This window comes from Saimiri boliviensis, chromosome 10 (genome assembly GCF_048565385.1).
Source record: "Saimiri boliviensis isolate mSaiBol1 chromosome 10, mSaiBol1.pri, whole genome shotgun sequence".
NCBI classification, from domain to species: domain Eukaryota; kingdom Metazoa; phylum Chordata; class Mammalia; order Primates; family Cebidae; genus Saimiri; species Saimiri boliviensis.
Window position 1 is genome coordinate 27180069 of NC_133458.1, and position 26734 is coordinate 27206802.

Consider the following 26734-nt stretch of genomic DNA (forward strand, 5'->3'; position numbering starts at 1 on the left):
TCCCAGGGTAGTCAGTCCTACAGGGGCCAGGTCAAGCTGTATTTATAGAGTCTGTGGGGGTGACTCAAGTCCTCAGAAATGCTAATTGATTCCCAAGCACCCTTCCAACTCTGACAGTGCGACAGCCAGGCCCTACCAATGCCTCTCCCATTCCTTTCAAGTGATAAAGATTGAGCCTCTCAATTTACAAGGTCAGGAACTTGCTCCAGGGGCTGAAAAGTGTGCCAAGGGTACCATATTGCTCATCACTTGGCATTTAAATAGTGTGTGTGTGGTTTTTTTTTTTTTTTTTTTTTTTTTTTTTGAGTGAATAAGAAAGTCTCACGGGGTTGAATGGAATTTATCCTGATAGGAGAGGTGAGATTGTAAACCTGGGATGGGGCTACCTCTAGAATTTAAAAAAACAAAAACAAAACAAAAAAAAAGTTGGCTGGGTGTGGTGGCTCACACCTGTAATCCCAGCACTTTGGGAGGCTCAGGCGGGTGGATCACCTGAGGTCAGGAGTTCGAAACCAGCCCTGCCCAACATGGTGAAACCCCATCTCTACTAAAAATTCAAAAAATTAGCCAGGTGTGGTGGCAAGCACCTGTAATCTCAGCTACTTGGGAGGCTGAGGCAGGAGAGTCACTTGAACCCAGGAGGCAGAGGTTGCAGTGAGCTGAAGTCGAGCCACTGCAGTCCAGCCTGGGCAACAAGAGCAAAACTCTGTCTAAAAAAAAAAAAAATGAAAACTGTCAAAGCAACCCTGAGCTGGTCCAAGACCACATGCTTGACAAGCCCTGCCAGAGAATTTCACCAGGGCAGGTCAGGATGAGGAAAGAGGTTTGTGGCCTCTTTTATGGATCTGAGGCCTAATTCTTACAACTCCACTAAGAAAATAGAAACGTTATCAGGCAAATGATACAGAAAGGATGTTTTAGTGTCAATGAACTATCAGTGCTCCCTGGAGTCTGAACTATAGGGAAGGCTTAAACGATATTACCATAATAAGACTTTCTTATACTTCCTAGAAGTATAAGAAAGTGGGTCTGGTGTCCTTTCTGCCAAGTCACAGCTGAATAAATGGAAGATGCTCATGATCTCCGTAACTTACTCAGGGACTCTGGGGCCATTGTGTCTGTCCTGGGAGCTCAGTTCCCACAGCCTTTCCCATCCCACCCTCCTTACAGTCTACATGCTTTCAATACCCACCCAAGAGGAGTTAAGAGAGTTAATGAAAAACTATTCTGACCTGTGTTAAAATGTAAGACCTAGGCCAGGCACAATGGCTTACTCCTGTAATCCCAGCACTTTGGGAGGCCGAGGCAGGTGGATCACAAGGTTAGGAGTTCAAGACCAGCCTGGCCAACATAGTGAGATCCTATTTCTACTAAAAATACAAAAAACTAGCCAGGCGCGTTGTGGGCACCTGTAATTCCAGCTGCTCGGGAGACTGAGGCAGGAGAATTGCTTGAACCTAGGAGGTGGAGGTTGCAGTGAGCCGAGATCGCACCACTGCACTTCGGCCTGGGTGACAGTGAGACACTTCCTCTCAAAAATTAAAAAAAAAAAAAAAAAAAAGGCAGGGCGCAGTAGCTCATGCCTGTAATCCCAGCACTTTGGGAGGCTGAGGCAGGTGGATCACAAGGTCAAGAGATGGAGACCATTCTGGCCAACATGGTGAAACCCCGTCTCTACTAAAAATTACAAAAATTAGCTGGGTGTGGTGGCACGCATCTGTAGTCTCAGCTACTAGGGAGGCTGAGGCAAGACAATTGCTTGAACCCACGAGGCGGAGATTGCAGTGAGCCAAGATTGCGTCACTGTACTGCTGCCTGGTGCCTGGCGACAGAGCAAGACTCTGTCTCAAAAGAAAAACAATAATAAATAATAATAATAAATGTAAGACCTAATTCAAGATTATTATGATTGGGACCATGGCTATTACCATAGGAGAGACTTACTGTGCTCAACACTGAATACAGCAAAGAAAACAGGGAGGATCCATGGGATTACTAAGAGAATACACTGAGGTAGAGGAATTCTTGCTAAAGGGAGGCCAAGGACTTGGACATCAAATGTAGGAATGAGGAACTTGATCAGATATCAAGGTGGGAGGAATGACTTAGCATGATCTTTGCTCAGGTTGGCTTAGCCAGGGCTCAAGAACCAGCCAATCAAAAAAAAAGGCACAGAATCTCAAGTGTGGTCTGGAGAGAGCCTCTGTCGGGAGCTCTGGAGCTAGGGGCCATCATCTCCTATTGCTCCCTCAGGGTCCTTTTGTCTTCTCAGCACTTAAACTGAATTCCTACACCCACCCTGTCCACTACAAAGGCTGCACTCAGTGTCACGAAGATCAATGTCAGCTTTGAAGTTAGCAACAAAAGCAACTGAGCCCCAAATCTGTAAGAGATGTGAAATGGAAGAATCAAGAATCAAGGACCCAGAATTCTAGGCAAGCTGAAATTTAGTTCCTACCTGTTTCTCCCAGGGGAAACCATCAACATGAAGAAAACTTAAATCCCTAATGAAAGTCAGTATCTAAAGAGAAACTGCGTGCAACCTAAGACCCAGGCTCAATAGGGCAACCAGGAAGAAGGGATGTCATTGGCTTGGGTCCCCATCAGTATTTTTGTGTTTGTTTTTCTGAGACAGGGTCGGTCTCACTCCGTTGACCAGGCTGGAGTACAGTGGTGTGGTCATAGCTCACTGTGGTCTCGAACTCTTGGGCTCAAGTGATCCTCCCACCTTAGCCTCCCAAGTAGCTGGGACTGCAGGTGTTTGCCACCATGACAAGCTTTTTTTTTTTTTTTTTTTTTTTGGTAGAAACGGGGTCTCACTGTGTTGCCCAAGTTGGTCTCATACTCCTGGCCCCAAGAGATCCTCCAACCTCAGTCTCCCAAAGTGCTGTGATCACAGGCCTGAGTCACCGCCATGCCCTGCCCCACCAGTCTTCATAAAGCAGCACACCAGGAAAGGAAAAACCAAAGGCAACAATGGAACCTGGTATAGCACCTGGCACAAGGCCTGGCACAGTGCAGCTGCTCAATTAGTATTTATTAAATAAATGAACTTGAAAGTCCACTGTTAGCCCTATAAAGCTACACTCTGAAGATGGAGGGGCTGACACATGCTACACCATGAAAGAAACTTAAAAACATTATGCTAAGTAAAAAAAAAAAAAAAAAAAAAAATGCTAGACAAGGCCAGATGCAGTCACTCATGCCTGTCATTCCAGCACTTTGGGAAGCCAAGGCGGGCAGATCACAAGGTCAGGAGATTGAGACCATCCTGGCCAACATGCTGAAACTCCATCTCTAATAAAAATATAAAAATTAGCTCGGTATGGTGACATGTGCCTGTCATTCCAGCTACTCAGGAAGCTGAGGCAGGAGAATCACTTGAACCAAGGAGGTGGAAGTTGCAGTAAGCTGAGATTGTGCTACTTGCACTGCAGCCTGGGCAACAGAGCCAGACACAAAAGGCCAAAGCCTATATAATTCCACTTATACGACGTACCTAGAATGGGCAAATTCATAGAGACAGAAAGTAGCTAGTAGTTGCCAGGGGCTGAAGGGCAAGACGAATGGGAGTTATGGTTTAATGGGAAGAGTTTCAGTTTGGGATGATTGGAAAGTTCTGGAGATGGATGATGGGATGGCATAACATTGTGAATGTACTTCATGCCACTGAACTGTACTCTTAAAAATGATCAAAATGAGGCCGGGCGCGGTGGCTCAAGCCTGTAATCCCAGCACTTTGGGAGGCCGAGGCGGGTGGATCACAAGGTCAAGAGATCGAGACCATCTTGGTCAACATGGTGAAACCCCGTCTCTACTAAAAATACAAAAAAAATAGCTGGGCATGGTGGTGCGTGACTGTAATCCCAGCTACTCAGGAGGCTGAGGCAGGAGAATTGCCTGAACCCAGGAGGCGGAGGTTGCGGTGAGCCGAGATCGCGCCATTGCACTCCAGCCTGGGTAACAAGAGCGAAACTCAGTCTCAAAAAAAAAAAAAGATCAAAATGGTAATTTTTATGTATAGTATTTTTTTTTTTTTTTTTTAGATAGAGTTTCATTCTTGTTGCCCAGGCTGGAGGGCAATGACATGATCTCAGCTCACCACAACCTCTGCCTCCCGGGTTCAAGCGATTCTCCTGCCTCAGCCTCCCAAGTAGCTGGGATTACAGACACGCACCACCAGGCCTGGCTAATTTTTTGTATTTTTGGTAGAGACAGGGTTTCTCCACGTTGGTCAGACTGGTCTCAAACCAACCTCAGGTGATCCTTCTGCCTTGGTTTCCCAAAGTGCTGGGATTACAGGCGTGAACCACCACCCCCAGGCAGCTTTATGTGTAATTTAACACAATAAAAAACTGTCAAATGATGTTGGGAGCACTCTGATCAGGATGGGTTTTTTTTTTTTAATATTATTATTTTTAGAGATGGGGTCTCCCCATGTGGACCAGGCTGATCTCAAATTCCTGGGCTCAAGCAATCCTCCCACCTCAGCCTCCCAAAGTGCTGGGATTTCAAGTCCAAGCCACTACGGCTGGCCTCAGGATGGATTTTTAAAAAGACAAAGGGGTACAATGCTATGACTTGCTGCGTTTGAGGGCAGCAGAAACCAGAGAAACGGTGCTCCCAGATCAGGCTTAGAAAAATAAACAAGACAACCCAACTTGCTTCAGACCAAAGAGATTTTAATAGCTCCTGTTTATTCGCCAGGGGCCTAATAGGGGTGATCTCGCACATGCTCCATGATTGACTTCAAGCCAAGCCAGGTCTCCTCGGCCGTGGGCAGGATCTGATTGGCTGGCAAGAGGAAGCCGTAACGCCCTGTGTCTCTCAGTTCAAAGGCAAATGAGTACTTGATGCCATAATCATAGGACCAGTCGATGCTTCCTCCACTGGCTTGGTCTGAAGGGCAAATGAGAATCAAGTTTGGTTACGCGACTCCCACTAGCCTTCACAGCAATGGAACCTCTACATTAAATTCTACTATCATAGGTAAGCCAGGCCCCTAGGTGTGAACTATAAGAGCGGGGAGAGTTTAGTAGAGGGTCACATTTATGAAAAAATAGAAGAATAATTTGAAAAGCAAAAGGTGTTATTCAGCGGACACTAAACTGAGCCTTCCTTCTGTGTTCTTAGGAGCCTCTGGCTTTACCCACGCCATCCTACGTGGCATCTTCTCCACCTTATGTAGGCAACACCACTTCCTTCTTTAGAAGGCACAGACATGGTTTGCCCTAGTGGGAGTGGAGGGATTACAAATGCAGTAAGAGATTCGGTCCCTACCCTCAGGGCGCCACCAGCATTAAGGGTGGAGCAGGCTCTGCTGTGCATGGTGGGTTTGGCCAACACACTAATGTGCACCTGAGATCTGTGTGGCCGCTGATGTGACAGATGATGAAGGAAGATGGCATTAGCCTGTACGTCAGTCATGACTCACAAGCGCCGAGCAATGGACCGCCCCTGAGGTCCCTCCCAGGAAGGGCAGTTAGAGGTCACATGAGGACTTGACTGGGGCACAGATGGTGGAAGCCACCTAGTTCCTAAGAATGGGGCTGGAAAGACCAGGGAGGTTGTACCACGAAAGAGTAGGGCTGGCGATTGATACTGTGAATTAATATTGTCAACTCCCATGACTTTTGTCTTTGCCTTCACACAGCAGAGCAGCTTGGAAATGAATGCCTGGTTAAAAAAAAAATAAATTCTAAATGATTGCTGATTTGAACTGAATCTTCCCTGGACCAAAATTACCAACTCATACCTTTTGCTGTGGCTACACGACACAGCCAATCACATTAAGAGGTCCACTGTAGACAGAATACTGGCTTCGGATAGAAGCCCAACCCTGTAAATCGTTATCTGGGTGACCTAAAGCAAGTCATTTATTTTCAGATGCTTCACCTGCCACATGGGGATGATATTACTACTTGTTTCACAGGGCAGTTAGAATTAAATGGCATAATGGTTGTGATGACGCTAGTTGGCCACGGACTTAGTGTGTTAGGCACTATGTTAAACTGGTTCATGAATCTCTAGATAGGTACTAGCATTATTCCCATTTTCCAGATGAGGAAACTGAGATTAAGAGATTACGTAGCAGGGCATCGTGGCTCTCTGCCAACACTTTGGGGACCAAGGCAGGAGGATCACTTGAGCCCAGGAGTTTGAGACCAGCCTGGGCAACATAGTGAGACCCTGTCTCTACAAAAAAAATTTTTTTTAAAAAGAGCTGGGTGGGCCGGGCGCAGTGGCTCACGCCTGTAATCCCAGCACTTTGGGAGGTCGAGGCGGGTGGATCACGAGGTCAAGAGATCGAGACCATCCTGGTCAACATGGTGAAACCCCGTCTCTACTAAAAATACAAAAAATTAGCTGGGCATGGTGGCGCGTGCCTGTAATCCCAGCTACTCAGGAGGCTGAGGCAGGAGAATTGCCTGAACCCAGGACACGGAGGTTGCGGTGAGCCGAGATCACACCATTGTACTCCAGCCTGGGTAACAAGAGCGAAACTCTGCCTCAAAAAAAAAAAAAAAAGAGCTGGGTGTGGTGGCGCATGCCTGCAGTCCCAACTACTCAGGAGGCTGAGGCGGGAAGGCTGCTGGAGCCCAGGAGGTCTAGGCTGCAGTGAGTCGTGATCCTGCCACTGTATCCAGCCTGGGCAGCAGAGTGAGACCCTGTCTCTAAATAAAGTAAATAACATAAAATAAAAACAGAGATATTAAGGGAAGGAGCTAGGATAATGTATGTAGAACAGGCATTCAATAAATGTCAATTATGATTTTAACTATCATCAATAAATGACCAGGATCCGATCAAAAAAGTTAGGCCATGTTAAAGATCAGAGTTATGTGTGGGAGGGCATTCACCAGGAAACTAGCAATCAACGTGTATATAGTGCTTTAGAATTAGGGAACACTTGTATTGCACGTAATATCTTTTGAGCCTCTCAACAACCTATTTCACAGATGAAGAAACCAAGGAGATTAAGTGACTGGACCATTGGCTACTTGGTTCCAAAGTGGCAGTGCAGTAACTCGGACCCAGGACTCTGTACCCAAGCTGTGTGGGGTTTTTCCCCTACACTTCCCTGAGAAAGAATTCAAAGAACAACTTCTGGGCAACATCTCAAAACACAAACAAGGCCGGGCACGATGGCTCACGCCTATAATCCCAGCACTTTGGGAGGCCAAGGCGGGTGGATCACAAGGTCAGGAGACTGAGACCATCCTGGCCAACAAGGTGAAACCCCATCTCTACTAAAAATACAAAAAATTAGCCGGGTGTGGTGGTGCGTGCCTGTAGTCCCAGCTACTCGGGAGGCTGAGGCAGGAGAATCACTTGAACCCAAGAGGCGGAGGTTGCAGTGGGCTGAGATTGCACCCACTGCACTCTAGCCTAGGTGATAGAGTGAGACTCCAGCCTCAAAGAAAGAAAGAAAAGAAAAGAAAAAGGAAAGAAAAGAAAACCATGACTAACACGGGTGGATTCCCGCGGATTCCCACCGTCACCTTTCCTGTGGCTGTCGCTATACCATGTCCACAGCACTTCCAAAGTCATGCTCCTCTCACTCCATCCTGAGCCACAACTCCGGCCCACCTGTGTTTGTCTTCCTGTCCCCAGCTCTGAAACTCCACTTCACTGGTCATCTTTTCTCTCTCCTCTATCTTCCACCTCCCCCTCTGTTTGTTCTTTCCCATAGTCAATAAATCTATTTCTTATCTCAAAAAGAAAAAAGCCTTCCATTCTGCTCTCCTTCCCTTATCCGCTCTTCTGAAACTGCTCCGGGTTAAGGTCACCAACAAACTAGTGATGAAAATTCAACAGAAAATGTTCCGTCCTTATCTTTGTTGACTTTTCATGGCCTTCACTGTTGTTGGCCGCTGCTTCCTGTTTAATAATTGCTCCTCCCTTGGTTTCTGACACCCAGGCTTCTCCGCCTTTCTGCCTTGCCCTCGTGCTCACCCCTTCTGCTGCCCAACACCTTGCTCCCTGCTCTGCCCACAGCTCCTCTCACTCCAAATGTTCTCCCGGCACTACTGGTCCAACCACCCGCTTTATGCCAACTCTTCCCAAATCTCTCTCTCCACAGAATCCCCGAGCACGGAGTCCAAAGCCTACAGACCATCTCCATGTGAATACCTTACAAGGAGCTCAGCCTCAATACGTGTGCAACTGAACTCACTATCTTTGCAACCTCACCCCTCTTTCACCTCCCTGGACTTCTCCTTCAGTGAGTGGCACCACTGAAGGACTTTCAGTGAGGATCTCTCCCCATCCACTAAATGACAAAGCTTCTTGACTTGACCTCCCAAATCCCCTCCGTCGTCACTGGCTCTGCGGTAGTTCAGCCCATCGTCTCTCACCTGAACTCTGCCCCCTCTTCCTATGGGATGACCCCACTGCAGTCCCTCATCACTCCATCCGCCACACGACATGTTTTAGCTGAACACAATGCCTGGATTCCCTCACTGTCCTGCTGAATCCCACCCCCCACCTCCAAGTGGCTTTCAGAATCCTCTGGGTGAAACCTCAATTCCTTACCGTGGCACACAAAACCCTGAACTTCCCCAACTGCTTTCTCTCCCTCTTTCATTTCAGCAATCTCAACCTGCTTGTAGCTCCCAGAACCCATCACGCAATTTTATACTTCTATGCCTTTGCATAGGCTGCTGACCATGAGAATGCCCCATCCTTTTCCCCCTCTCTAGCTACCTGGTGATCAGTCCGATCGGTCTTTACAACCCTACCCCCTTCCTACATGAGCTTTTTCCTGACTCCGTTTCCATCAAATCCCCTCAACTTTCTACAACTTTTGTACCATGGATAACCTCCTATTGCACACATCATACAAAAGTGGATTTGCCTTCCTGTTCATCTCTTTTATTAAAGAGTTCTTTGTGGGCACATTATGTCTCCAGTACTTGGCATAATTCTTAACATGTAACAGATGCTTAATTTTAAAGTCTGTCAAACAGAATGGGTGGCCGGGCGTGGTAGCTCACGTTTGGAATCCCAGCACTTTGGGATGCAGAGGCAGGCAGATCACTTGAGGTCACGAGTTCGAGACCAGCCTGACCAATGCAGTAAATCCCATCTCTATTAAAAACACACACACACCAAAAAAAAAAAAAATTAGCCAAGTGTGGTGGTAGGCACCTGTAATTCCAGCTACTCCAGAGGCTGAGGCCCAAGAATCGCTTGAACCCAGGAGACAGGGATTGCAGTAAGCCAAGATGGCGCTACTGCACTGCAGCCTGGGTGACAGAGCAAAACTCCATCTCAAAAAAAAAAAAAAAAAAAAAAAAAAACAGAATGGGTGCCTATTAAAGGCATTGGTTTCCAAAGGATCCTTGGGCATCGGAGCACTAGGGAAGGGAATTCCGGGGCCTGGAACTGTGTGGTCCTGAATTTCCAGCTTTGTCCATAAGGAAAGGACCATTCCTTTGAGGGATTCAGAACCTGCACAAGGGTGCACTGAGATTTCCCAAAACACTGCAGTAGTTTCTCGTTTTTGCCTCAATCCACTGGGGAAGAAGGGGGCCTAGAACGTGTGATGGCAGGCTCCCCAGACTTATTCCTCACACTGCCTCTATTCCTGATTCTCCTCCTCCCTCTCCACATACTCTGCATGAACACATGGCTGTGAGAGAGTCTATCCACCAAACCACCCAGCTCCTCTTCAAGAGTCACACCCATTCTGTCCCCACAGTCCATGGAATTCTCAGGGCATGAGCCCCTCTTAGCCAGGAAAGGGACGATAATAAAAGAGCCAGTTCTTAGTCCAGGTGCAGTGGCTCACATCTCTAATCCCAGCATTTTGGGAGGCTGAGGCGGGTGGATCACCTGAGGTCAGGAGTTTGAGACCAGCCTGACTAAAATGGTGAAACCCCATCTCTATTAAAAATACAAAAATTAGCTGAGCATGGTGGTGCATGCCGGTAGTCCCAGCTACTTGGGAGGCTGAGACAGAACTGCTTGAATCCAGGAGGCAGAGGTTGCAGTGAGCCAAGATCACACCACTGCACTCCAGCCTGGGGACAGAGCGAGACTCCATCTCAAAAGAAAAAAAAAAGAGCAAGGTCTTGATAAAGCCTCATTTTTAGACAAAGAAAATCTAAGGAATGAGAATGAGTTATAAGGATCTGAACAAGCACAGGAGAGGGCAGAAAACACATATTTAAGGAGTTCTTTGTTCTGGCCCTCGCACAGTAAGTATCTCATGAAGGACACTAGATTCCCTGAGGGAAACTGGAGAAGGTTGGGTTCCATGAATGAAGACCGATCCCTTTCACATGAAGGCATTTGAAAGTTTGGGCCCAAACCCACATGGTGCCTGCCATCTTAGTGGGTCATTCATAAAAACTTCCAGCACGTTAGATACTTACAGATGACAGAGCAGATTGGTCCCACTTTGTACTTGGTGCCATGCAGGCTTGTCAGAGACTGGGAAGCCTTTTGGGCCACTTCATTCTAGAGTAAGAGAACCAAAGAAAGTTAGGAAGATAACATTTGTCTCTTGGGACATCAGTTGCCCAAAAGCAGAACATCGAATGCTCTGGTTAACGAGACTGTCTAGTTACTTGAGATGATGACACAATACCCTTTTATTTCAACCATTTTCACTAAGAAGTAAGCCCAAGTTCACTTCTGTTGGCTTCGGAGATACAACATGAAGGTCCTCGTTGTCTATTTGAACATCCCGATGTTTGCAACACTCAAGGATTCGTTATTCTGCCACCGGTTCTCCTCGTTCAGGGATGTGGATAGAAATAGGGTAGATTTAAGGGTGCTAAGGAGAATGTGGACTGACCCCAGGACATGCGTGGGAAGTTGACTTTTCTTTTACTAGGTCCCTGCGTTGGCTTATTTCCCTGTGGTTGTCTCTTTTTCCAAGAAGCAGAGCCCAGAAAAATATTTTCCATTATTTGAGGGTTCCAATTTTGACTGATTGAGGCTTTACTGTCCTTGTCAGGGATAAATGTAAGGTCTTGAACTTGGGTCCAGGAAAACAACTGTACAATTACCAGATGGGGGAAACCTGGCTTGGTAGAATCCTCGGAGAGCCTGGCGGTTACTCTTGTCAATGAGCCCGACATGAGTCAACATCACAGGGCTACTGCCAAAAAACTAATGTGATCCTCAACTGAATTTGCAGAAGTGCACGGCCTGGCTGAGGGTAGTTAGGATCACACGCTGCTCTGTGCTGGGTTAACCCACAACACACGTTTCACATTCACTTCTGGGAGCTACCTGCTCTAGTTTGGATGTTTATTCCCCTCAAGCCTCATGTTGAAATCTGATCCCCAGTATTGGTGGTGAGGCCTAATGGGAGGTGTTTGGATCATGGGGACAGATCCCTCACGAATGGCTTGGTGCCGTCCTCACAATTAGGAGTGGGTTCTTGCTCTATTAGTTCCCTCGAAAGCTAGTTGTTAAAGAGTCCGGCACCTCCCCACACTCTCTCTTGCTTCCTTTCTCACTGTGTGATCTCTGCACACGCCAGCTCACATCCGTGAGTAGGGAGCAGCCTGAAGATCTCTCCAGATGCCCAATCTTCCAGACAGTGGAATCATAATCCCAGTAAAATGTTTTCCTTAATAAATTACCCAGTCTTAGGAATTTCTTTACAGCAATGCAAACAGCTGAAGACACTACCCTTGAAGAACACAGACAAATGAAAGCATATTCAGAAAACAGCAACCAGAATATAAGGGGACTTGAACCCATCATATGAATGCTTGAAGGAACTGAGGTTATTTAGAAGGAGTAGGAGCTAGGAAAAGCAGGCTGGTGGTCTTCAAGCAATTAGTGGATTCACCTCTCAAAGGGAAATAAACTTGCTTAGTAGAGCCAGACAATAAACTAGGGCTGATGGGCGAAAACTGCTGTACAGAGGTTTTGGCTCTCTATGAAGAAGAACACTAACAACCTAACAACCTTCCCCAACACAGAAAAGGCTCCCTTGAAGGCAAGAAGCCATCTAATCACAGGCTAGATGACTACCTGCTAGAGGTTTGACCACCAGGTTTAGATAATTTCAGGTCATCTAGGTCTACAAAAAGAACATTTTAGAACATTCTTTTTCCCTGATACGACCTTGAATGGTAATACTCACCATCAAAACCTCACGGAGCTCAAATCTAACTGACAAGATGAAAGGCACACTTGAATTGGAATAATTTAGTCTATTTCTGCATGGGGCTGCTGACAATAATCTAATTGAAGGTAAATTGACCAAAAAAAAGTCCCAATTCTGGGCTTATCTCTAGCACATGGGTTTCACAAGCCAAGCCTAAAAGCCAAATTGGAAATGTCTGCACATTCTTTTCAGCTGGGGCTAGCTCTTGCTCAATTGTGAATAGCCTCCTGAGATATCACCATCTGACCTAAGGCTGGGGCCAACTGGCTTATTCCTGAACAGGAAGGATGACAGAACGTATCAAGCTGGGGAAGTGAGTCTTTTACCTCCAATGTCAGACATCAGTGCATCATCATGGTAGATCAAAGAGCCAAAGGCCCCAGGAAAGTATAAGGCAAGTTGCTGAGAAGCAGAATTGCTTAGCTTAGAGCATGTAACTACCAATCCAAGAGCCTCATATCCAAACCTAAGGTTCCCCCCACCAACCCCCCACCACACCCCCCCCGCCCCATGCAACAGAAAGCATGTTCCGGGAATTTATGATCAAACCAGGCTCCTGCTCATCTAGATTAAGGTAACAATAATTTCATGAATTCTATTTCCCAAAGAAACTTAATTTAGGAAAGTTCATAACCAGTCATTCAAACCTTTGGCTGCATCATCATCTTCTCAGTGGTTGAATTTATGTCTCATTTACCATTGGAATGGTACGCCTCCACCTCAGGGCATGACTTCATGCCTGAAACTGACTTGTTCCCACCACGGATATTTGCTGCTGGGCTGAAATAAAAGAAACTCACCAGCTCATTAAAGTCATCTGACTTGGTACATTTGTACCCATAGGGGAACATGAGCAGCTGGGAATAGCTGTGGAGGGTAATAAAGGCCTTGACTTTTCCATGATTCTTAATGAAGTCCACTATGGATTTCACTTCAACTTCAGAGTTGGCACTGGGTCCATGGTATGAATCAGAGCAAGGGTTGCTGCTGGCTCCAGGTCCTGAGGAGATGCAGAAGTAACCCGGTGAGGACAGGGCATGCTAAGAAGGCACTGTAAGGAAGAGGTCACCATGCATCACTAATTTCCTCTGGAAGTCAGGGCAAGATTGTCATTGTGTCATATCAAATCTCTTCCAAAGGTTATAGTCAAGAAAGCCTAACTGAAGTGATTCTGGACACATCTCTTTTTCAAAAAATGTGATTCCTCTATACAGTAGAAAGAGCCATCTAATTAGATCATCTCCTCTCTATAGGAGTTGTTGGAAGAAAAACTAGTTTAATATCATAGATGGAATTCCTGCATTGGGTGGGAGTTTAGCAAATTCATTTTCTGGGATCTCATCCAATTCTTATAGTCCAAAAGTAGAAGATTCTATGCATCTGTACTTCCAAGGCACAAAGCCACAAATGCAAGGAACCTCTGACACCCTTTCTGCAGTGAGGAAATCATGACTATATTTAACAGCAAGGCTACCTTTGGCCTTGATTGTCTCAGCAACTAGAGTGGCTCAAGACCACTGAAATGGGTCCACTGTAGGCCTGGCCAGGGCTCTCACTGCTAGAGAAACCTCCAGGGGATGAGTAGGGGTTAGATTCCCTAGGCTCCCCATGTGATACAGATAAAATATCACCTTATTTTAAAATGATTTAATGAAAATAATATTTGGGAGGAGGCTGACATTGAACTGTGGGGAATCGCTCAATATTGTGCTTTATTTTTTCCCTTACACTAAGCAGAATCGTAAAAGCAATGAATGCAGTTGCCACTCATCCATATCCCGTAGCAGTTCTCTAGAGTGTCCTGTCTGAGTTCCACAACTCTTAATTAATTAATTTGCCTTACAAACATGTAGTGATTGCCTTCCCGATTGCAGACACTGTGCTGGGTGTTAGGAATACCACAGCGAAAAAGCCACAGCTCCTGACCTCACTCTTACTGTAGCCTAGTGAGGGGGGGGGGGAGAAATTTAATTTTATGGTTACTGAAAAATAAGGAGTAGCCTTATTTCCTTTTTATGCTGAAGGCATGAAGAAGCCCCTAGCTGGCCTGCCACGGAACTCCAAAACACGAGAGCTGTCACAGAGTCAGAGCAGCAAGCTCACATCTGATTTTTAAATCTATTTTGGAAGTCACTTTCTTCATCCTGTGTGTACTGCTTTTTCGTTTTCCTTCTCGAAGCATCCATAGATGATGTAATGCTTCTCCCCAGAATAGATCCTAACCCCCTCTAGTGGTGGGCTCCGGCCTTCCGGAGTCCTCCTGCCATTGCGCTAAGTATTCCTCCGGCCGGCTGCTCAGGTGGCTCACCGGGCGACAGCTTGTGGGAAAACCAAGATGTGAGGCAAAATATATTAAATGCTGCTCAGAGCTCTGTGACAGCACCGTGCTCCTATGAAGGGAATTTAGTTAAGTGTTTTTCAAAGAGATTTTTAAATGGCTTGAATCCTGAATGGGCTTAGCCGGCTGACGCACGGCAGAGCCATTTGCACCCAGCTTGTGGGCCAGACCACGCGCTGACCGTCCCTGGGGGCGAGTCCCCGCTCACCTCCAAAACCTGCATCCCAGTTCCGGTTAGGATCCACACCAACGCAGAAGCTGCCAGATACCTTAGACCGGGTCTTCCGCCACATACGGTTCTTTCAGATCCCACCCAAAAAGCACAGGGAAAAAAGAAGGTCACTCAGCCTGATCAGAAGGTTCCTTTAGAATTCTGTCCGTTTCCCTGGTTCTCCGGGACCCTCGTTTCCCCTGGCTTGGGGAGGAGGTGGACAGTCCTCATACAGGTTCTGCTGGGAGTTTCTCTGCCATCTCACCAAAGGGAGACATGAAGACGCCCCCATCTCCTCAAACGAACGCCTGCCAAACACGTGCCATGGAACCCTAGCTCTGTCCGAGGCCAAGAGCAGCAACAAAAAGCAGAAGAGAGGGTTCTGCAATGACACTCTGCGGAAAATATGGGGCGAACTTGGTAAACTTACTTCAGAACTTCCAAGGATTGTTAACGTCTTGTTTTTTTTGTTTGTTTTTTGTTTGTTTGTTTGTTTTTGTTTTTTTTTTGTTTTGTTTTGTTTTGCGAACCTCTAAGAAATGGATATGGTGGGTGGTGTTTCTTAGGCTTAACTGTGGAACCCTTGATTCACACACTATCTCATGGGATGAGTACTAGTATTAGTATGAGTTTCTTTGAAAATGCTATGGTAGTTATTAGCTATCTCTAAAAATAAACTTGAAGCTCTCATTCATTTTGAATATATGTGGGGTCATGGTTGCTACAATAGTGTATTGTAATGAGATTTTAAAGGAAAGAAAAAAAAAAACTACGTAACTCTTTTTAGTGATATTAGGGAGGATTTCTTCCACAGATTGTAAGTAAAATGCTAGACGCACTGTACTGCCCACCTAAATCCTACTGCAATCTGACTGTCAGCAGGTAACATCCGCCTCCTCTCTTCTATCAATCCTATCACCAAAAACGCAGAGATAATTGGAACAAATCTCCTAGGTGACTCACGCTGAACACTGAGCTCTAATAGCCCAGCCTAACAGCTGAAATGAGCTCTGGCTGAGGCAACAAGTAAAGACGTCATGTGTTGGAATAAAATGTGATTATAACCACTTCTCTATCCCTTATTTCTGGGCCACTACTGAGAAGTTAGGCATTCCATTTAGAGTAAATCAAGAAATGAATCATGACTTTTATTTTGCTTTTAAAGTTCCTACGCATCTCCTTAGGTCCTTGCTGAAGAAGGGGGGGAAAAATCCAGGCTTACTTTGGTTTGAGAGAACACGTATCCATCAGGGTTTGTGACTGGCAGTAGGAAGATATCCAGGGTGTCCAGAATGGAAGTGATGGATGGGTCCTTTCCATAATCAGAGGCAATCTGAGCAAAAACAACATACATGTCAACCTCACACCCCCTCCCCTTTTTTTGTTGAGACAGACTCTGTCGCCCAGGCTGGAGTGCAGTGGCATGATAGCTCACTGCAGCCTCTGCCTTCCGGATTCAAGTGATTATCCTGCCTCAGCCTCCTAAGTAGCTGGGATTACAGGCATGTGCCACTATGCCAGGCTAATTTTTGTATTTTTAGTAGAGACGGGGTTTCACCATGTTGGTCAGGCTGACGCACTGTCACTCCTGACCTCGTGATCTGTTCGCCTCAGCCTCCCAAAGTGCTGGGATTACAGGTACGAGCCACTGCGCCTGGCCAGACACTCCCCTTTTGTGGGGAACACAGGACAGAATAGTAAGGCAGTGTGTCTTTTCCAGATGTGAACCAGGAATCACTATTGGTCAAGGAAGGTCTTCCAGGCACCCTGCAGTCCAGCCTCCGGCAATGCTAATGTGTTGACTATGCTAGCGTCTATACTTTTATTTCTGATCAGAATCATTTACTTCTATTGAGTAAAAATTAGATATCATGTATCTACTCTTTCTCAAAAGCAATAGCATTCTTCCTATTAATTTTGCAATAGCTGGCAATGATATATGTTACTTATGTAGACCTACACAACCAACAAATTTTGTTTGGTATTCCTTAATCCCCACATGGGGTAACTTTCCAAAAGAACTCACAACCAACATCAGATTACTTAAATATTTAGAGAAATTGTTAAAGACACAGAGAACCAGTTAAATTCCACTTGGGGAATTACACTTTTACTTGCCTTCAACTCCAGTTGAGTTGAAGTTTCTGCTGGATTAAAATTTATTCATTTCCTGTGCTCAGCCATCCTAAGGCATTATTATTCAACTGTTAAATATCCATTTCATAATACCCTAAAGGTAACCGCATTTTAATTGAAGGGAAAAATTTATCAGTCGGTATGCACGTGGTTGCACATGCTTGAATGATCTGATGTGGATTGATTTCCTCTGCTCATGAATTAACATTCTGATTTATAGCACGTCATTTTTGAATTACTTATGAAATACCAGACTAGGTCACACCCAGCCCTATGTCCTGACTCTAATGCCAATAAACTTGTGGAAGAGAGGTCTTACTATACCCTACCTTCAAAATCAAATTTGGGAAAACTTCACAACAACCCGAACACCCTTAACTAACTTCACTTTGGATCTGTGGGTTAAACTCTTCTTGCACCTGTTTGTATTTCCCAGCTGAGCCCCTTTCATGATTTTATAAATTTCCAGCACATCACGCCTCAGCCCTCAGGGTTTCAGGCAGCAAAGAGATTTTTCTCTAGTCGGTTCTTATGCTGAAATCTGGCTCCCAAGGGTCCTCCCTGGCCTCCCGCTCGTTCGATCTCTTTAGCTCACTGAGCCTTCCCCCAACCCCCGTCTCTCATTCAACAGCCATTATCACATCGTGGTGCCTTTTAACAGAGCACACAGTGGCCTGCCCAAGGGGAGGGTACTGGGGTGCTGGATGGGGCAATACCAAAAAAGGCTGCCCGGGTTTGTTGCCAGCCCGTGCGACAAGAGAAGGGCTTTGGCTGAGAGCGCCAGCCATCGAGACCACTGGGACTGTCGTGGGTCTCGGTGGGCCTGATCCCAGAAAGGCAAAATAAGTGAGGAATGTTGGGTAAAATGACCTTATTTGCTGTCCACACTGCAGTAGCTTGTGTAACCCACTCTCGAGCATGGATCCCGGCATCCAGCCAGATCGCTGGCTTGTCTCCTCCTGTGCTGAACTGCAAGAACAAGCGTGGCAACGTGAACGGCCCCACCGGCGCCATGTCACCCAGTCGCCTCCTCTGTACCCCAGACCATCCTTCTCGGTCCCTCTTTCTGTTCTTGATGTGATTGACAGAGAAGGAAATACACACAGTGATGATGTCAACTAACTCTTCTCATTTAAGAATTTTCTTTTGTCCCCTTCTTTGAATGCAAGCATCAATGCAGGCTGAGGGGTATAGACTACTTCTCCTCCGATGTTTGTAAAAAAATCCTTGTAGACAATGTAATGACACGAAATTATTTTCATACGCTGAAAATTGGGGGGAAATGGATTACAGGATTTCATTTTAATTTTTAAAGAAACGAGTTCATTTATGTAAACACAGAGGAGAAAAAAAGGGAAAGGAGAGGAGGAAGAGAGAAAAGAAAAAAGAAAACAGAGAAAGAAGTAAAAAAATATACAACAGATTGTTAATAAGTATGATCCCACAGTTGTGGAATTAGAATTATGAGGATTTTTTTCTTTTCTCTTTCTTTTGTTTCTCTATATCCCAAATGTATGCAATAATACTGTTTTGTTCTAAAAATGCTTGTGATAACCTTTTGATACCTTCATAAAAACACGATAGCAAGCCTCTCTGGAGGTACTTTCCAGAGTTTTAATTTTATCATCTAAGTGACTTCGTTTTATTTGAAACAGTGGCTTTGCCAATTGGATCAGTAAATGGGGAGGAAAAGATTATTTTTGCACCATCAACTTCTATCTCTGTGCAGCGTTCTAAACACAGCAGATAAGGTAAATGAGAAATGCAAGTCCTTGCTAAAAAAATCACAGTTCATGGGTTCTAGGAGTTTTAGTTAAAAGGGTTTTGTGTCTTTTCCTCTAAAGAGCTCAAATGTAAAAAGCAGGGAACTTTCAAAAACACATCCTCCACCGCCAAACCACCCAGGAAAAGGGAAAGCCAGGGAGGCCCAAAGTGGAAGAGAATCTGGGATGTTCTGACCCAACTGGGGGGAGGGGGTAGAGGAAATAAAAAGAAAGGGGGGAGGTAAACATTGGCAAATGTATCCCAGTGGTATAAAGCAGGCAAGTCACTCCTCTCAGGCCTGCTTCGGGAAAAACGCTCTGGGGAAAAACGCTCTGGAGAAATCCATCTGTCCCGGTTAGTCAGTTGGTTCCCAGCCATAACGTTTCCAAATTTAGCCAGGAGTTGTGACATTACCTCTTTTTGATTTTTTTTTTTTTTCTCTCTCTTAACAAACTCTTTCTAGGAAATCTGGGGGAATATTTTCACTGTTTTTAAGGCAAAGTGCAAAGCTTGAAATTCTGTGCACAAAGACTGTCAGAGATTACGAGATGGCGTAAAACCCTCCCCTTTTTTCAGCTATATCCTTTTTCAAAAGACCTTCGTTCGGGGCATTTGTCTTTGCGGTTTAGGGTTTAGTTGTCCATCATCCTTCTGCATACTACGAGAACTCTTCTTTAAAAAACAAAACCAAACAAAAGAAAAGAAAAGAAAAGAAAAGAAAAAAATGCAGCTTAGGCAATTAGTGCTTTTTCTTTTTTAACTGTGTGTGTGTGTGTGTGTGTGTGTGTGTGTGTGTGTGTGTGTTTTTAAAGAGGAAAGAAAAAAGAGAAGAAGGGGAGGCAGAGAACTCCCACCTTGATGAATTACAGACCCCCACCCCCGACCTCCCCGGGCCCGCACCTCCCCCTTCCTCGGCTCCTATTGGCGCGTTCGTCCCGGTTCCTCCGAAGCGCATCTCTCAGTACGCAAGCATTAATTCCCTCCTGCAGACCTGCGTCAGCTTGCGCAGGAACAGAGAGAAAGAAAAAGAAGGGGGCGGGGGTGGGGGAGTGGATGCTCAAAACCAGCAAGGACCGGTTAGGAGGAAAAGAAAAAAATAAAATAAATAATAAAAAGGAGCAGCTCTGTAGCTCGAGCTGGGACTGCCGGCCAGCCTGGGAGGAGGGGGATTCTAGAAACACCGAGAGGAAGAACCGCCCCTGCCCCGTGTACCTTGAGCACGTTCATCGGCCGGTTCTCAAAAGAAGAGCCGATATTCACTTTGCTCACTAGCCCAGGGTGCTCAGCCACGAGGTTATCCATTTCTTGGGAAATCTGAAATGTTTCAAGTGAATAAATAGACATTTGCGAGTGAACCATCTGATGCAGGAGATCTGACCCCCTGGTGATTTTCCCCTTTCCCTTGGGACACAGCGGAGAGGGCAGCGCCTCTTGAGGGTTTGCATCCCAGCTGAGTGCTGCTGAGTCCGCGTCTGCGGGGGCTGCAGCCCAGCCAGCTCTTCGCAGTTTTGTGCAAAGCAAAATGGCACACTTCCCCTGGCGTACTTGTGGCTTTTGGCGACCCCAGCCCTGAGGTGGGGTTTCTCACCCTTGCTAGCAGAGGAACAAAAATAGCAGTGCCCCCTGAACCCCAAAACGGATGTAGAGGGGAGCGCTACAAAATGTCTCCAGGCTAAGTCAGGCCTGGGGACAATGGGGTTTTTGCCGCAGACGCACTAAAGCCACCGGCTACTCCAGCTCCTATTTTCAAGGCTGATTGAAATTTTGTGCATGAGGAGTCCGAGCTGTGTCCATTGCTGGGACTGAGACGTGTCCGGGCGCTAGCAGGGACTGAGACGTCCATTGCTGGGACTGAGACGTGTTTGGAGAGCTAGCAGGAGGAAGACAGTCCCTCCAGCTGCTGCCAGTATTTGCAGTCCGTGGGAGACAGACATCAGTTCGTCTGAGGGAGAGGGAGAGCATCTTGTTTACTCTACTTCCTTTTCTTCCTTATTCTCTTGTGCTGGTCCACAGTCCCTATCTGAAACCCTTGAGGCCATATATATTTCAAGTAAAATCTTTTTTCCAGGGGAGAATTTTAGAAAGGTAATTGGAAGTATATATTATGTATTACACATGGGACATTGCTCCGTCTTCAAGCACATTAATATTTCTGGCAGTGAAACAAATGAGCAGTGAGGCAGTTCAGGTCAGATTTTGCTCCCAAATGAGTTTAGGTCAAATCAGGTTTTCCCATCAAATAGGAGAAAAAAATGTTTAAAGCTTTTTGCATTCAAATATTGCCGACTCGGAGACTTGATACCTACTAGATACCTCTTCCCTGGCTCTTTCCTGGTCCCCATGCCACCCCTTAACCCTACAATCGCCATCCCTTCTGGCCCCTTTCCATTCCGCGACTCCTAAATCAGTTAGTGCGGATAGATTCCCGTGGGCCTGGAGAAGAGCTGTGTCACAGAAGTAAATGCAGCACGGCCCAAGGTCTCCAAGCAGCATGGAGCAGCAGATGCCAGCCCAGGAAAGACAGCAGAGACTCCATGAGGCTTTGCTGCCATGAGGTCTTAGAGAGAACATCCCTGTGAGGCAGAAGAACAGAGTCTGAAGCGGGGCGTGGTGACTCACGCCTGTAATCCCAGCACTTTGGGAGGCCGACGCCGGTGGATTGCCTGAGGTCAGGAGTTTGCAGCCTGGCCAATAAGTGAAACCCCGTCACTACTAAAAAAAAAAAAAAAAAAAAATACGCAAAATTGGCTGGGCGTGGTGGCCGGTGCCTATACTTTATCCCAGCTACTCGAGAGGCTGAGGCAGGAAAATCGCTTGAACCCAGGAGGCAGAGGTTGCAGTGAGTGGAGATAGTGCCATTGCACTCCAGGCTGGGCAACAAGAGAAAAAACTCCGTCTCACAAATTTGAAAAAAAAAAAAAAAAAGGGTCTGGAGGCAGGGAATCTAAGGTCAATTCAGGCTGACTCCCTAGAACTAAATCAAAAAGAAAACCCCAACTTTTTGCCCATGTAACAAAAGGACCAGAGGCTGCTCCCTTTGTGCCACCCCCTCTTTCGACTGGGCAAATGAAAAATTCGAAGTACCAAGTACCTCTGATTGGTCCCCTCCGGCAACATTCAGGCTGGTTGCAAGCCAAGTCTTTATTTAGGTAGGAGTATAACTTTGTAACTTCACTTCAGCCTCTGATTAGCCACTTACTGCAACCAATCAGACTGATGGAAGGCTACTGTTTCATTTACACAGGGTGTACACCAAGTAACCGATGGACAAGCTCTACTGGGTATTTAAATCCCAGAAAATTCTGTAATGGGCTCTTGGGCCCCTATTCTCTGGCTGCTCCCACCCTGTGGAGTATACTTTTGTTTTGGATAAAAATCGCTTTTGTGGCTTCATTCCTTCCTTGTTTTATTTGTGCGTTTTGTCTAATTCTTCATTCAAGACGCCAAGAACCTGGACACCCTCCACCAGTAACACTTGGACAGAAGTCAGAGGTGTCACAGTGGTCCCTGATTTCCATCATCAGTGGCAGCCTGGAAGCACAGCTCTCACCTGGCTTTGTGCCCTGATTGCATCATCCTTGGCAGCCACGATGGCTTACCTGGCTTTGTGGGCAGCACAGGTCAGAAGTCAGCAAGGGGACTTAGGGCAAGAGCAGCATCCTGAGGAGGCTACTTGTGAGTTCCCTTTAGACACTCCACAGTGGGTGGCTGTTGAGATGGGCAAGTGGACTTCAGGTCCTACATTAAGCAGGAGTAAGTGTGAAGCCAGTGACATTGGTACTGGCTGTGAAATCCTAGGGAATCTTGGAGAAGTTAGAAAATAGTAAGAGAATAATTTCTAGGCCATTAAATTAAAAGATACTGCCACGTGGAAGTATAAGCTTTGTCACTAGAGAATGGCCCGTTTCTGCGATGTTCATTTTGAAACACCTACCTCATCCAGGGTATGATAGGCCCCAAAATTGAAGGTGCCACTCCGTTCTCTTCTCTGGTTAAAGAGCATTTCTTCATTCTCTTTGTCCAACAGGACCTAAGATAAAACAATTCTATCTATGATTGGTTTATATCAATGCATTTCAGTCTGTAATTGTGAAGGAAAGGGTAACACTCGGGTCCCCAGTACCAAGCTTTCCTCTTCTCGCCCTGTAGGCTTTGAGATCATGACTTTCCTTCATTCCAACCCCACTATGAAAGAGGATGGAGCATTAATGGAACTTCCTACCAGCCAGATGCTGCCAGTATACCAGGGTGGGTTTGCAGGCACGATCTTATGGCTCATCCTACCTTTCTGGGAGCTCAGGGTCTGAGTTAACCTCTAAATAAAAACTAAATCAGCCCAGGCGCGGTAGCTCACTCCTGTAATCCCAGCAACTTGAGAGGCCAAGGCAGATGGATCACTTGAGGCCAGGAGTTCGATATCAGTCTGGGCAACATGGGGAAACCCCGCCTCTCCTAAAAGTACAAAAATTAGCTGGGTGTGGTAGTGCATGCCTGTAGTCCCAGCTACTGGAGAGGCTGAGGCTGGAGAATTGCTTGAGCCCAGGAAGTGGAGGTTGCAGTGAGCCTAGATGGTGCCATTGCACTCCAGCCTGGGAAACAGCGGGACTCCTTCTTTTCCTTCTTTTGTCTGACACCCTTTGGTGTGCACTTTATATTTCATGCTGTAGCCTCTCTTTTGCCCTTTCCCTTAAATTCTTTGTTACCATATTCGGCATGTGCCAAATGCAAAAGAGAGAAAGACATGCTCTCCTACGCACCTTGCAAGGGGAGCCCAGACTGCTGGAAGGTCCTGGTGACACCCTCAGGTCCCTTCCCTGCAGAGAGTACTCAGCCATCAAAGAGGATGGAACTGGACTGACGTTCATGTGGCCCAGCAAGCCTCGGGAAGGCAAGTCTGTGGCATAATTACCTGAACATCTTCAATCATGATAGAGTAGGCAATTCCCAGGGACTCCAAGAACACTTTGACTGCCTGGACGCTGATAAAGGGAACTCGGACGTGGGCTGTCTCCCCTGGGGTGGTGGGTGATTTCCAAAAGTCAAGCTGAAAAGGATAAAAGTCCAACCCAAGGCAATGAATGGGACTATTCTGGGGAATAGACAGTTCAGCATTGATACATTTCAAGAAATCAATCTGCATCCATTTTATCTTGAGCCCACAAGTTCAGAACCATTGTGGAATCACTATGATATTGCAACAAGGGTTTTTAAATATCCACGTGTCAGCAAATGCATTGAATTGTTTCCCCTCCCCCCATGGCTGGATTTTAAAACTGGCAGAAGGAAAAGATTATTAAAATGATGGCAGGTTTTTTTTTTTTTAAGCTGGGATTCCAGTGATCCAATTCATCTAATAATAGGATATAAATGCTATAATTTATTTTACAAGGGAAATATGCACTAAAGGTGTTTAATTTTTGAAAGTAACTTTCACATTTGATATCTCTTTTTATTCCTACAATAAACCTGAGAGATAGAAGAAGGGTCTATTTATCGCCACTACTCTGAGTGAGAAAATTAGACACAGGGAAGGTAGGTGACTTGTCCAATGTCGTGTAGTTGGGACTAGAGCCCAGGGTTTCAGAATCCCAGCTGCGCAAGTTAGCATTTCACACTATGTCAGGGGAGTCAAAATACAGTCCAAATTAGATCTCAGTCATGTTTAACCGTATTCATTCTGGGAACAGAAACTCCCACTAGATCAAATACCTGGAGATGTTCTTGAGCCTCCAATTGTAGCAGATTTTTAATTTGTTCTTCATTGCTTGGTACAATCTCAAGAACTTGGTCTCTAAAGAAAATTAACCACAAATGTGACCTCAAAAGCAAAACCTGGACAGTATCCTGTTGCTTTCTGCTCCTGTTAGTCTCTGTGTGTAACAGATTAATGCAAAAGTCAATAATCTCTGTGACAATCCAGAAACTAATCAATAGTATACTAACCCACACCGCCAGAATGAGAAGGTGATAGAATGGCGTTATTTCCTCCCAGGAAATGTTATCTAAATAATAATTAAGAGGTGTACCTGCTCCTAGCAGGAAGCTTGCCATTAAAGTTACCTTTCCTTTAGCTAATGAGTATTTGTAAAATAACACCTGCTGCTCGTGAAGTGTTGGCTTTTAAAACTTGCCTGTTCCTGTTGTTCAAAAGTAAGTTTTTTCAAAAGTGGAATAATTAACTTGGTGCTTGTAAGAGAAAACAATTCATGTGTGGGTAGACCTAAGGTTTTGTTTTTTTTTTTAAATGGTTTTGGGAGTTTTGTTTGTTTTTTGTTTTTGTCAACTGAAAACGTATCAAGGTTCTATCCCCAGACCCCATTCATGTGGTCCATTGTGGGGCATGGCCAGGGATAGTTGGGACCTTGACAAATTATGCTGTGCCTGTCTTTACACACACACACACACACACGCACACACACACACACACACACACACACACCCTTAATAGGGAATAAAGGATGAACAGAAAAGAGAAATTTCAAAACAATCAAGCTTGTATCTTTAGGGGGAGTTTCCCTGGTAACAGAGGTTCCCCTTTCTAGCCATTCTCCAAGTAAGCAGACTTCCTAAGTCACTGCCCCATCTGCTTGTGCACTGGGGAAGGAATCAGTACAATGAGCCATGTACAGGGACCAGAATCTGGGTCTTCAGAAACCCAGCCCCCTGCAATTTCCTGTGAACTCTGGTGGAATACAGAAGTGATGGAATGTGAGCTCTCTGAGGCTCGTCTGCCACAAATGGTCTGAAAATTCTTCCATTCAAGTCGCATTACTTTTGGTTGATGCATGGACTCCCAGGAGTCCTCCTTTAAAATGGGAAGGCACTGAGAAAAGTAATACAATAGGCTCATATTTCTTGGTGTGTGTTCTAAAGAATAGCAGTTCTTTGAGTTACTCGGAGAAAGAAGGAAGGAAGGAGAGAAAGAGAAAGAGAAAGAAAGAAAGAGAGAAAGAAAAGAAAGGAGAAAAAGAAGAAAGGAATGAAGGAAGGAGAGAAAGAAAGAAAGAGAAAGAAAGTGAGCCCGGGGCGGGGGTAGTTGATGATTTAAAAAAAAAAAAAAAAGTACATGCGGCAACCTAGATCGCCTCTTATAGATTTATAATGTACATTGATTTAGCCAAAGCTCCCAGAAATCCTATAGTTTGTTTAACCCTGTGATTCCAACATTTGTTTGGCCAGTGGCTTTTTAGGACCAAATTTATTTGACTGCTTTGTTAGTTCTCTGGAACACTCTTCAAAAAATGCTGCCTAAAGCCATTCATAGAGTCATGGAGCGAAGTACTTCGGAGCAAAGATGAGTCCTCCCAAGCCAAGAGAGGAGGAGTTGAGCTGAAATCTACAGCCCTGGCCTTTCCACTTCATGAGGTTCCACCAACTAGATGCTGAATCTAAAGATGGCGGGGGGGGGCGGTGGTAGGGGACAAGGGCTAACTGGATGGTAAAGCCCAAAAGGGCAGGAGGACGTGGGAGAGTAGCCTTGACATCCACTGAGTTGCCTAAAACAAATGGCCACACAGCTGTATTTTTCCCTGATGTCTAGCATCCGTACAGTCTGATCACTGGGTTGGGGCGGGGTGGGGGGGGGAATTAATACGGACAGAGAGAAATAGGGTTATGTGTGTTCAGGTTTCACATTTGTCCATTCCTTTAAGTGTCATTCATCTCTTTTTTGATCATCCACTCCTCTTTTTCCCACTATCGACCTATCCCCAAATCTGAGAACTTCTCTGAAAACACTGAACGTGTATACCCATTTATTTCATAACAATCAAATGAGAGCCTCCATCCATCAGGTTAGTAAAATGTAAAGAAGCACCAGAAAGCATAACTTACCCCACAAATGTTTCTTGACAGTAGACATGCCCAAAAAGGGCACCAAAAAACAGGATCAACCTCATGGCCAGGTTTTCCTGGAGTCTAGAATTCAGAGTCCTTCCTGAACTTTATAAGGACGGCAGCTGAGGGCGATCTGCTGGCCCTCTGCAAACTCAAGTGAATTCCCACATGAGAAAATTCCCACCTGTGTGTAAAATTGTCAAGGTTGTAAACACCCACCTGTGTGATATCATCAATTTGTACATTTTCCATTCCTAGGGTAAAATAACAAAACTTTGATAGAAAGAGAACAAAATTGCTACAGCATACCAAGGGC

General features: G+C 45.6%; 1 protein-coding gene across 1 annotated transcript; it reads right to left on the minus strand.

The window, feature by feature from the left end:
• Positions 1–4675: 4675 nt before the first annotated feature.
• CPA2 (carboxypeptidase A2) lies at positions 4676–26480 on the minus strand. Its single transcript, XM_003921000.4, has 11 exons — positions 26416–26480; positions 24292–24373; positions 23492–23626; positions 22517–22612; positions 19795–19896; positions 17689–17787; positions 15905–16015; positions 14680–14770; positions 12934–13133; positions 10380–10464; positions 4676–4899 (listed from the first exon to the last, which is right to left on the minus strand). The coding sequence occupies exons 1-11, from the start codon at positions 26478–26480 to the stop codon at positions 4712–4714; spliced, it is 1254 nt and encodes a 417-aa protein (XP_003921049.2). The 3' UTR covers positions 4676–4711.
• Between the last annotated feature and the right edge of the window lie 254 nt (positions 26481–26734).

What these genes read in the sequence shown, in the direction of transcription:
- CPA2 (XM_003921000.4), bottom strand. Translation starts at nt 26,480, where the DNA reads ATGAGGTTGATCCTGTTTTTTGGTGCCCTTTTTGGGCATGTCTACTGT. An exon ending in TGTCAAGAAACATTTGTGGG is followed by an intron (nt 24,374 to 26,415) that starts GTAAGTTATGCT and finishes AATTTTCTTTAG; the next exon opens with AGACCAAGTTCTTGAGATTG. An exon ending in CAGATGACTTTAATGAGCTG is followed by an intron (nt 10,465 to 12,933) that starts GTGAGTTTCTTT and finishes CTCTTACTCTAG; the next exon opens with AATGAAGTGGCCCAAAAGGC.